This window comes from Apteryx mantelli, chromosome 5, assembly GCF_036417845.1.
Source record: "Apteryx mantelli isolate bAptMan1 chromosome 5, bAptMan1.hap1, whole genome shotgun sequence".
Lineage (NCBI taxonomy): Eukaryota > Metazoa > Chordata > Aves > Apterygiformes > Apterygidae > Apteryx > Apteryx mantelli.
In genome coordinates, this window is record NC_089982.1 from 50214393 (window position 1) to 50227068 (window position 12676).

Consider the following 12676-nt stretch of genomic DNA (forward strand, 5'->3'; position numbering starts at 1 on the left):
AACCTCTCAGGACTGCTCATGAGAACCTCCTTACCTTTGGATTAGAGTCAGGCTTCTTCATGGATCTGGGCTGCTGTGCAGTAAAGATTGCATCTTCTCGGGTCTGAAAGACCAAAGACAAGAAAGAATGAGAGTGTAAGGTAGTAAGGGCAGGAGGGGTCTTTCTGTGATGCAAGTTAACTCATTAACAGGGCAGAAAATATTCACTGGAAGTTGGTTGATACTTGCCAGGATAAGTTTTTGCAAGGCTGCTAAGGCAAATTGGTTGAGAGAGAGGAGTACAAAGCTAGGAGCAGGGAAGGAGGAACAGAATATAGGAAAAGGAATAAGAATTTCTTTTGGCAACAGAAAGCTACTAAGATGCCACTTTGTATATAACTGAGTTGTTAGGGAACCTATATGCTTTTGTTGATCTAGAATTAGTAATATACACTGTTTTCCACTAACCTAAATACAAAAAAATCTGACTGCACATCAGCAGAAGTTCCTGAAAAAGGCATGGCTGAATCAGATAAACTTGAATTCCTGTATTTGAATAGGTGCAAATAATCTGAACTATTTTACATAGACAGTGCCAGACTACAGAAGGGGCTCAGCTCCACTTAGAAATGAGTTGTGAGACTGTCCCTCAGAGAAGCATATTGGGAATCAAGTGAGTTTGCATTAATTTAACACACAGCACCTTTTAACAGGGTTGCTAACAGGCTTCCTGGGAGTAAGGTTGACAGCAGACCCTTAAATCTGCCCTCTCCTAGCAGCATGTGCTAGAGGGGATGCAGTTGCAATCAGATTCTTTGTGACAATGAAGATGATGTAGTTGGTTCAAAAATTACCCTTAAAATGCAGTTTTAGTTCTTCTCTTAACATCTTTGATATACAGAATAGCAGACCCAGACTGCTTATATAAGATTAGTGCTACAATGACTAATTTAGCTGGAGGGCAATTTTAGATCCAGAGTTTAATGAGGCTTATCATTTATCTGGAAAGCTGAGAAATTATTTTAAAATAAATATTTTTTACCCTTTGGAAAAATTCTGTTCCTTCTTCCACATATTTGTGGTTTTCTTAAATGGAAATTACTGGACTTGATAAGAAGTACTCTGCCAACTTCTGCTAAGCTTAATATATGTGAAAGATAGGCTAGAAAGACAGAAACTAGTAAGGAAGAGCACTCATTCTCACCCAACAACTTTTAGTTAGCTGGCATTCTTGTTTTGTTTTTTTTAATAGACCATAAAATATGTCATAAATAATGTTATTTAATACTAATATAGTATCATATCCGTCTACTTACTGACACCACTGTAATATATTTTTATTAGTTTTTAATTTCATCAGTCCAGCTTCATCCTGAAGAGGGGGAGCTTTCTCTTGAATCAATAAAAAATGTCTGCCAAATCATATAAAAGGTAATTGACTGAATAGGTATTATTTCAGGTGTAGTTTGAAGACATTACAATAACACAAATGTAACAAAAGACAGGATGTGCTCTGCAGTACTTTGTTTTAACATATTGATGATGAAGTATGGACAAAGAGAGAGTTCAGCCTGACCATGAAATTCTAATTAGATTAGGCTATATTAGAAAGAAATCTCATTTTAATTGCACTCCTATATTTGTTCTGGAAGTCACTGAGGCCTTTAAAATTGCTGAGACCCACAATGCCTTTCCAAAGATCGTAATGCAACTCTTAAATAGAATAGTACTTAGACTCGGTTTTCTACATAGGCAGCCTATTCTAGCAGTAGCACAAATCTAAATTCATACAGATCTATAGGAAGACTGTTGAATAATTTTGATGATACAGAAGAAAATCAACTATGCCAAAAGTTATTTCATGTAAAAATAGTAACAATTAGTTGCAAAATATAGAACAAATCTAATATTTTTCTTCTTGTTGTATAATTTTCTTTCAGATGTTAATAGCTGGCTGGTGACATTTGGCTTCCACCTGCACAACGCCATTCCTGGTTTCCCTGTTCCCAAATTTGATTTAACAGAACCTTCTTATGAACTTGTGAAGAGCCAGCAATGGGAGGATATACCAGTAAGAAACAATACTAAATACACAAACCAAACAAGATAGAATGTTCCCCTGTACTCAGAACTTAATAAGCAAGATAATTCTGAGTGTTACTTGCTAAGTTTAATCCGAACAGTGCTTTTAAAACCTCCAAATTTTATCTATTTTCAAAGGAATTTAGGAAATTACAGATGGTGCTTTTCTTATGAATTTACTAAGTTAGGTGCAATTTTAAATAAACTTCTTGTTTGCTTTCAGCAATAGTAAGAATACAGAAAGACAACAATCAATGAAAAGAACTTTAAGACCCTTTCAAGATGTCTAAGTTTCCTGGCAGAAGCTACAGAGATTGGATTTATACTAACACTCTGCCTGAAGGCAGAAAGTGAACATTGTAGTAAAAAATAGACTGTGAAATAAACAGAAGAAGAGGTGATATAAATTATGCATACCAGGCACCACTACAGTTTTACTTCTCTTTAATATTAACCACGTTTTATATGTAAAGATAAAATATTGAAAATGAAATTACCTGAGGTAAAACCCATTACGTTACATAAAACCAGAACTCCAGGTGCTTATGAAGTTCTTTGGGAGGAAAAAAAAAAAAATCAACTGAAAGCCAGAAACCCTGCTACAGTTTTTAATGACAGAAGGAATAAATGTAAAGTTTAAAATCCAAATCTACTATTTAAGAAAATGATGTTTACAATCCAGCTTATTCAGAGGTCAAAGGTCTATACCCTCTAAAATCCCAGAATTCTCAGTTAAGAACTGTTAAGAGACAGTTAAATGGGTAATCCCGTCATGAGTCAAAAACAGATCTTGTTTTAAAAGAAAGAGGATATGATCTTGAACCTTACAACTTAATTTAGACAAAAAAATCACTAAAAGGGTAGAACAGAGGGGAACATACAGAAAGGAACTCTGCATACATGAAGTGACCCACTAATATATATATTTTTTTAAAAGCCATGGGTAGAGTAACAGGGAAAAAGACCTTAGAGCACAGCATGAGCAGTGTCTTCCATGAAGAGCAGAAGCAATGAAGAACACTGCAAGTGTCTGGGCAGGATGGCAGTAACGGGAGATAAAACCTGTCATCAGGCATAGGTGTGAAGAACTATCAGAGGTTGTTTATTTAGATCTCAAAGGCTAGAGAATACAATTATCCAATAAAACAACAAAAAGAAGTGCACCAGCAAGAGAACCAGTCTAGTCGAAGAGATGAGAACAGACAGGTAGTTGTCAAAAAACTTCCTTCAAGTAAAGAGCTCAACAACAGTGAGGAATGCTGGGGCATGTGACATAACAGAGAGAGAGAAGGGGAGGGGAAAAAAAAGATTAAAAATTCTCAGGTAGGAAGAAGCTGTAGGTATGATATTCATTGCTGAACAAGCAAATACAACCAGCAACCAGGAGTAAACACACAAATCACTTAGTATTTCGAAGCATTCTGGAATAAGTGAGCTTTGCAGAGCTCTAAGGTTTTGCTTCGGAGCTCTGAGGATGCATGTTAAAAATAAACAAACTTTGTCATTATAAAGTTGCTATAATATCTTGCTGCTCTTACTGAGGAGTGTGCTGTCTAGAGTATATTTTGTGCTCAAAAGCCTTCATGTAGGAGTTAGAGCAGCTGAAATCCATACTTACTAGCAAGTATGGAGAGACAGGAATCCCCCACATGCAGGAAGAGGTGAGAGCCCAAGTCGGTTTGTAATTCCCCCAGGAACTGTCCTCTCTGATTAGCAGCGAGGCTGAATTAAGATTGTAGGAGTTGGTTAATGATTCCTCCCACGCAGAAATTTGGGAAGACAGAGCAGACTATTGCCTCATTTGTCAGCGATGAATCAAACGGGTTAAACAGTATTTTACTGAAAGGGGAAAGGGTCAATTGGAAGATAAACTCGGTAATCTATAATAACTAACTATTCCTTTTCAAAAACGCAGCCAAAGCTATTTAACTCTTCCTTTCCGTTTCCTGCTGAGACAACTGCTAGGGCAGCTACCTGCTCCTCACTTCCGTCAATACTATCTATCTCCTTCACAGCTTGTAGTTGCTAAGACCCAAGGCTTGACAGATAGGATGTGCCTATTCTGCACAGTTGTAAAGTCTCATCCAAGCTACAGCTGACCCAGTAACATGAGCTGCTCGCTATCTAGCCGTGCCAGCTAACCGTTCCTGCTCTTGTAGCTGCTGCAGCTAACCACAGCAGGTCTGCCGTCAGGTCCCGTTGTCTAGCTGTCCTCTGTCTTTAGCAAGAGTACATGGAGCATACAGGGCTACACGTAGCTTTTAATACTCAAGGAAACTTTTTTACAGATTCTCCTATCCTAGCTTCCTAGCTTTTCAGTCTAGTACTTCTGCACCTCACAATACATTTAGGCAGAGTTGATTTCCACCGACTTGTACATAACATATTGGAACTGTAGTTTCCTCCCCTTTGTAACAGTTCTCCAGAGAGAAGCTGCTCATCTCTTTTAGGCCTCAGCCACCACACCGATACTTGGATGGCCTCCACTATAGCAAGTGAAATGAAAGGTCACACGACTGAATTGGCTGTAGCTTTTTCCCAGATCCCCTTTTATCATTTTCTGCAATTATTTGCAAGAAAGGGCATCATTCCCCAATATTCCACCATTCTGCCCTGTAGTCTTTACTTCTTTCTCTTTTACTGTAAAGACTATCAATCATAATGGTTCGATTCCTCCCCTTCCTTTACCCCTCCAGGTGAGAGCCTCCCTGCAGTTTGGTCTCTGACTGCAGCTACCCAGGAGACCATGTCTTCTAACATAGGGGGAGAAAAAAAAAAAGACTTATTCTTATTTTAAAGTGGAGCTTCATGACCTGCAAAATACTCAGTTTAGATGGAACTATGATAGACAGTTACTGCTTCTGTGAACTACAGACATCATTGCAACATTGCTGTAAGCCTACATGCGAATATAAACCAATGACAGAGTAATGCTTTGCATGTTTTACCCTTTCACATCTGGCTGACCTGCAAAGAAGTGATTGGGTCAGGTCTGTACAGGATGAAAACAGTATAACCAACCCCCCCATTACTGTCTCCAATTTTCAAAAAAAAAGAATCAGATTTTCTCCTGTGGTGAGGAGGGTATTATAGGAGCCAGTGTAGAGCACTGAAGCCAGATTCTCTTTTATTCTAATCTCTACTTTCCTAAGAGCTTCTTGTGGTATGTTTCTCCATCTCAAAAGCAGGAATCACAATCAAACAGGTTCAGAGGACGAAAGAGTACTGCAGTAAGATAGTTCTTTCCATATTAAGTTTTAGTGTCACAAAGACATGGCCTGTGTAGCCCACTAAGTAGCTTCTGGAGTTAGTATTTTTGGTGCATGTGCAGGTTCTCAGGGAGACAGAGAGAAAAAACACTGAACATTATCAAACAATATAGTCTTGTAATGCAGCAGAAAAAGCAGTATGTAGATTTAATTAACTCCTTGGCACTGTCAGTTGTGGCATATCCTGTTGTTGGCCATGGGCAGCATACCAAGAAAGCCTGGCTGCTTGGCATCTAGAGGGCTACAGATGGTTGGTAAAACTTCTGTCTGTTCTTGTTTACAGCCAATTTCTGGAGTGCAACAACAAGTGGCAAGACAAGCAAAGGCTTTCCTTTCCCTGGGAAAGATGGCAGAAGTACAGGTCAGCAGACGGAAATCCAGTGGAGAGAAGTCATGGCTGTGGTTCGCTACAGTGAAGTCTCTGATTGGGAAAGGGGTTATGCTTGCTGTCAATCAAGGCAAAGTGCAAACGAACGTGCTCAACATTGCAAATGAGGACTGCATAAAAGTGGCAGCTGTTCTGAACAACGCCTACTACCTAGAAAACTTGCATTTCACCATTGAGGGAAAGGACACTCACTATTTTATCAAGACCACCTCCCCCGAGAGCGACCTCGGGACCCTGAGGCTGACGAGCGGGCGGAAGGCCCTGGAGAATGGCATCAACGTCACCGTTTCCCAGTCCACGACGGTGGTAAACGGCAGGACTCGTAGGTTCGCTGACGTTGAAATGCAGTACGGTGCCCTGGCGCTTCACGTCCGCTATGGCATGACGCTGGACGAGGAGAAGGCTCGGATACTGGAGCAGGCCCGGCAGAGAGCTCTTTCCAGCGCCTGGGCCAGAGAACAACAGAGAGTAAGAGATGGAGAGGAAGGCGCCAGGCTGTGGACAGAAGGCGAAAAGAGGCAGTTGCTAAGTGCTGGAAAGGTACAAGGATATGATGGGTACTATGTACTCTCTGTGGAGCAATATCCAGAATTAGCAGACAGCGCTAACAATATACAGTTCCTCAGACAAAGTGAGATAGGAAAGAGGTAACACACTGGCTGAGCTCAGGCTGCCAAAGAGACTGTGTACCAGTGTCTTCTAAAAAGGAGACCAAACTGTTTTGCTGCATTACTACTTGAGCCTAAGCTTACATCTTTGCTCAGATTTTTTCTGTAGCACAATCTGAACAGACTCTGTAATGAAAAGAGCGCTTTCCAGAAGAATGATACTGCTAATGACAAAACTTTTTTTCTCAATGACCTTAAAGGTGATCTGCTTTAAAGAATATGTTTACATATGCATATCGCTGCACTCAAGTTGGACTGAAAAGTATTAAAAAAGAAGAAGAAGAAAAAAAAAGAAAAGAAAAAGGCCTAAAGATTTTTCAACAGGCTGTCTGTTCCTTTGAGGCACTGTATTTAATTAAGATACAGACCCATACAGTGTTTCCAAATATTACTGAATTGTTGACCTTTGCTTACAGAAGTAGTCTTTCTCTTTCTCTCTCTCTTTCTCTCTCTCTCTCTGCATAGGATGTGATATATATCTGTTAATTTTAAAACATGGGGCAAAAATTACTGTTTATAGACAACCCAACTGCTTTAAACTGTGCTGCTTTCTAAAAGGACATTGGCACAAGTGACTTATGCTACCATGGGAATTTAATAATGGATTTTACAATGCTAACATGGTTTGCCTTGGGGGGGGGGAGAATGGCAGTAGAATCCTTGTTATAGATAAGCAAAGGAACCCTTGATTTTTTTGTAAATTATGTGAGACAAGTTGTTTATGGATTTTTATATGAATTACAATTTACTGTACATCAAATATTAGTCTCAGAGGAGTTAATTTATGTAAAGTGTTTAAAAAAGTTTATACTTAAAAAATAAAATGATAAAAACGTGTGCTGTGTGATTTTTTTAAAAGAAAAAGGAATTGCACCTTTTATGTTATAGCTGTACAGTATAAAGGATTATATTGTAGAGGTATAACAGTGATGACTTATGTCCAAAAGTGTTAATATTTTTGTATTAGGTTTAAAGCTGTGCATCTATCACTCTGCTGATAGGATGGAACACGCCAAAGTGGCTGGCTAAATCCGACCGCAGCTCCCTCCCCTCTTGTACCTCTCCTGTCACCCAGGCCAGTGCCACTTCATCAGTCATTGTTAGAAGGCACAGTAACCAAATAAGTCTCGTTTATTATGATGGAAGACTTTAATAGGTTGGGTTCTCCTTGTCTTTTTCCAGCCCTGATGTAATAAATGGACATTTATTCATACCAAGTGGGGTTTCTGTTGTTTTTTTAGAAGCTTTGTTTCACAATGGAGAGAATAATGTCTCAGGTGCTTGGCAAATTGTATGTAGAAGAAGAAGAAGAAATGATGTAGTTTCATCCAGTTATATCAACTTTGTCTTCTGTATAATACAACTCTCTTAGAGGTTAGGACCCCAGACAGGGGAAGTGTCCCTCTGACCTAATGCTACATAATGGCTCTTTAGGCAGGCAGGCTGTTCAGTAGGTTCATTTCCTGGCCTTCAGCTGGCAGATCAAATCCCATTACTGTGAAGACCAACCATGGGGATAGAGAGGAAGGTCTAATCCTAGTGCCTAGTCTGCATCTCAACACCGCTACATAGATTTGGCATGCTCTGCTCCAAGGCCCAGTATATCTTATTCGTTGCAGGACAGAACTGAAGCGTGCAGCTGGTTCCTTATAGGAAGCCTGTGATGGCATCTATGGCATCTGTTCTACTTCTTGGCTGAAACCATTCTTGGAGCTTTATTCTCATGAGCACTAAATTCAGCCACAAAAATAGTATTTTTAAGATGAGACAAAATTGGTTTTTTTTGATGTTCATTGAAATATACACAGTATTTCTATCCATGTATTATAATGACAAAACATAGTAAGTGAACGTGTCTTAACTATGAATGGTTCAAGTGGATGTAATAAAAATAGTTTTCTAACTAACTGCTTTGTATTCCGAGATTCTATGGTATTGCACACTCTAAATTGCACATTAGGATTGTTTGATAAACAGATTTGAATTTCTCCCAGCCAAGCTGCTACCGAATCTACAGTATCAGTGCTATTACTGTATGTGTATATTTGGTAGAGCATACAGAACTAATTACACATATAATGAATGCTAATCATCTATTAGAATGAAAGCACAGATTAGTTGTTAGTATTTTTACCCTTGAAGTCTTGAGGGCCCTAAATTTAGAAAGGATGATATGTCAGACCCCAGAGGCATGTCATTGATCTACGTATTATTTTCTGAAATGTAAAATGCTAGGTGTTTGTTTGCATTTCTGTTGGGTGGCTCTTCCACAGCACTGTATTTAGCATGCTGTAAGTGCTCTCTGTTGAAATAGGCTCATATTCTAAATTATGTCAACTGTTTCTGTTCTGTTTGAATATGAAAAGCTTGTATAACATGTCAACAATGAAATATATCTTCTACTTGACGTGTACCAGTTCCTTCTCCTTTGTTCTGGCACCAATAAACAACAAATTATAGTATCTGTTGGTGATCATTTTAGATAAAGTCAAATCAAGCCAATTAGTGGCCTTGTTAGTAGATATAATGAGCCTATTTCTTGCTAAAAAAGACTTGTGATCTGGACATGCTCCTGCAGGAAATAGTGACCTTGGAGAATATGTAAACAGAAGATCTTTTTAAAGAAAAAATATGTATAATTAAAAGAAGCATATTACAAAAAAAAAAAGATTCAAAGTATTTTAGGCAATGCCAGTCAAAATGCTATCCTGATATTTTGAGATGTATATTTCATCTGATTTGTATTGTTCTTTTAATTTGTCTTCTTAACTTTATATGTGTCCTGAATTTTCCACAAATTGATAACTATAGATTGCATCTAGGCTTTCCAATAAAAGCCAACCCAGTGTGTGTGTGTGTGTGTGTGTGTGTGTGTGTGTGTTTATATTTGTTTTTTAAATCTGTGTGTCAGACATTACAGCTGTGTTATTGCTTTTCTGGTTATATGCGAAGAAGAAGCAAATTGATCCAGTTGTACCGGTACTGATTCATTTGCTTCACAGTTGGCAATATCTTTTTTTTTCACACGCACCCCCCCTCCCCCACAGGTCCAATGGTCCAGGCTGCTAACTCAGCAAAGGGAATTACTCCGTGGAACTCCCAGGCAGCCTACTTTAGAGAAAACGTTAAATATACCTTCCAAAGACAAATCTTCCATAGATAAGAAAAAGCCAAACAACAACAACTACTCCACTGTTTTCTCTCATATCCTCCTAAGTAAAAATACAAGAAAAATTTTTTGCTTATAACTGATTAGTTTGGCACTGGTAATTACATATACACACAGAAGAGATCCTTCAATCTGCATTTAGACCCTCTTTGTACAGACTGCTGATTTCAGCACTACTGTATGTCAAGAGACAGCTTTGATTTTAGTTGGAACAGGCAGACTTCACCACACTTGCTTTACAGTGACAACCTCAAGTTGATAACATGTTGATCTAGCACGAATGAGGTCACTCTGCTTAGCTAACTGTGGCATAATTTTGATATTAAAAATATATATACCAGTAAGAGAGCTTTGTACGTTCACACTTAGGAGGTGAGAGATTTGCATTTGACAAGAAAAAAAAAATGCCAGTTACCACTGCCACTCTTCAGAGGCACTTTTAAGTGATGGCTGAATGACTGTAAAAGAAAAAAACACTGCATAAAGTAACAGCTTGCAATGATTGTCTAGGAGAGAATAGGCTGCATTTGCAGAGAATCTGAGATGACAAAATGTTTGAATTCTGTCTTTAATTGCCAAGTTTAAAACCTGGTGAAATAAAACATAGTTTTGAATTTATATGCTATTTTTTTAAAGACACATCACTAAAAAAAAAAAGTCTTCTAAAAGTGTTACTACCTTCGTTTACTGTTAACTCCAGAATGGCAAGCTACAGTTACATGAATGGCCAGTCTGAACACCTTTAAGAAAAAGAGGCAGAGTCTAATGTATAATTCTTTAGGGATACGAAATGCAAAGCAAAGATATGTAATAGAAACTGCTTCTAAGCAGCTTATTAGAAGCTGCTTATTTGACACTTACTAGAAGCCACCAGGGTTAAAAATAAGCCAAAGCAGAGAGCATCACACAGCATAAACTGAACAGCACAGACACAGATAGTGAACTCATGTCCCTTACTGCAAAGCCATATCCAAATCAACCAGACCGATCAGCTTCTCACTTACAGCCAATTAGTGCTAGGGACTAAATATGCACTGCTTATAAAATTAAATTGATCTTTGACTGCATACACAAGTTGCTGAAGGCTCTGTGACCAAAAAAGAGCCAAAAAATGAAAACCAGTTCACTAATGGGGAGGTGCCAGTTCTTTTTCCCTAGGGAAAAAGGAACACATGGTCTAAAGCCATCACACTGACTGACAGAACTTAAACTGTATTTTTTTTTCTCTGAAGGTTTTAGCTTTGAAACAAAATGGCTGTAACCATATGAGACAAAATTTAAAAGTGTGAGTGAGTGCCTAGCCTAGCCCTACAGAAACGCAAAACACGAGTATCAGCCAAAGCTACCCCCTCCTTTTTCTTCTATTCTAATAGTAATGTAAATAAAGATGCCAGGGTTTAACATTAATGCACAAAAGTTTGAAAACCAGTCAGCTTCTGTTCATCCATCGCAGAAAGATTATTTGTTGCAGGTCACTAAAAATGTCTTAGGCCTCTCAGGGCAAAAGACAGTGCAAAGGTTTGTTTCGTGGGCCACCTCCTAATCAGAAGATAAAGTATTAGCTATTGCACCTGGCACTGTGACAGGGATAGAGGAAAAAGAGCACGCAGCCAGAAATTCAGGCATATTCCACCCTGCCTTAGTAACAGCATGTGCTGGGGATGAAGGGCAAGGCGAGGGTGTCCTGTCATTAGCTGGTCTAAAATGCAACAGTGAGTGCCATCACACAGGTAACAGTGGTGCACAAATATTGGCATAACATTTATCTATCTATCTTAATTGTGCTATGCTTTATGTATAGGCCTTAAAAAAAATTACAAATACATACAATTCTGATCTGTGCAAGGACCAAATAAAGTGCAAATATATATCTTCTTTTATATATATATATATATATATATATATATACACACACACACAGAGAATATTGCTCCACACTATTCTAAACAAGGCAAACTAAACAGGAAGACCACCCTCTTTTTTCTTTAAAGGTAAGAGTCCTTCTTACATGTAATTAGAAAGGTGAAGCACAAGCATAATAACATGGCAGCTCATTAGAGTGTCATGTTTTCACAGCCCTATTTTAGTGCCTCTAGTAGTTCTGCAGATAGACTCTCTTACTGTTAATTACCATAACTTTCTAGGTAAATTGAGTAAACCTTTTAATTTACTAACTTACTTAAAATTCTGTCATTGAGGAATATAAATTTCTAGAGACACATGCATTTTTTTCCTCCTGCTATAAACTGAGTCAAAGCTCATAGCAATGTAATTATGCAGCTTGGAGTTAATGGTTCCCACAAAGCTTTCTTAATAAAGCCTTTTGGGATTCAGGGGAGAGGGAAGAGGTTCAGAAAGTAAGAACAATGCTGCAAGGCGACAACACGTTTCAGCAGGCTCTAGTTACTCAATCACACTTAAGCTGTCTGAGGCAGCACTGAGCGAGCCGTGCATAGGGGGCATGCAGGACACACACAGCCCAACATGATGAAATATTTCCACATTCCAAGCCCAGGAATAATTCTGAAGCAGAAATGACAGGAACGGCTATCTAATGGACCAATTAACCTCACATCAATCAAAAAACAGTGCAGGGAAAGCTAATAGAAGAACCGGTTGAAGACAAATTTGAATCTGCAAATAACTATAGCCATGTTATCTGCTGCTATAGAAAAATCCAGCCATTATTTGCTGACAAGAACTACTGGAAAAAGATGGGCCGGTGGTGGGGTGGGGGCAGAACGTTGGTCACCCTTTTCCACAATGATGGGGTAATAACTGTTTAAAAAAAAAAAAGAAAGAAAAAGGTGATGCCAACAGTTGCAGATGACAAAAATTGATGAAGTGGCAAATAATGGTGAAGACAGGGCAGTCATACAGAACAATCATCTGGATCACTCGCTAAAGTGAGCCCATTCAAACAAAATGCATTTTAATACAGGCAACTCAAAGCAAAATAGCTCAGAATAAGAAATGCAAATCTTGCTATGAAAGGTATGTATCAGCCTACAAGGAAGCAATGACTGGAAAGAATGAGGAGTGCATAATGGATAAATAACTCATCGTGAAATGCCAGTACAATACTGGTAGCAAGGGAAGAAGCGCTTAGGGGGGTGGAGAA

General features: G+C 38.6%; 1 protein-coding gene across 1 annotated transcript in view; it reads left to right on the top strand.

Annotated features, from left to right (window-relative positions):
• The window catches only part of TENM3 (teneurin transmembrane protein 3), a 334852-nt gene extending 325824 nt beyond the window's left edge, over positions 1-9028 (top strand). Inside the window, exons 29-30 of the mRNA XM_067297935.1 lie at positions 1920-2050; positions 5614-9028. Coding sequence (XP_067154036.1) covers positions 1920-2050; positions 5614-6369 — 887 coding nt within the window. The 3' untranslated portion in view covers positions 6370-9028. The remainder of the gene's footprint in view (positions 1-1919; positions 2051-5613) is intronic.
• The last annotated feature ends 3648 nt before the right edge of the window (positions 9029-12676 follow it).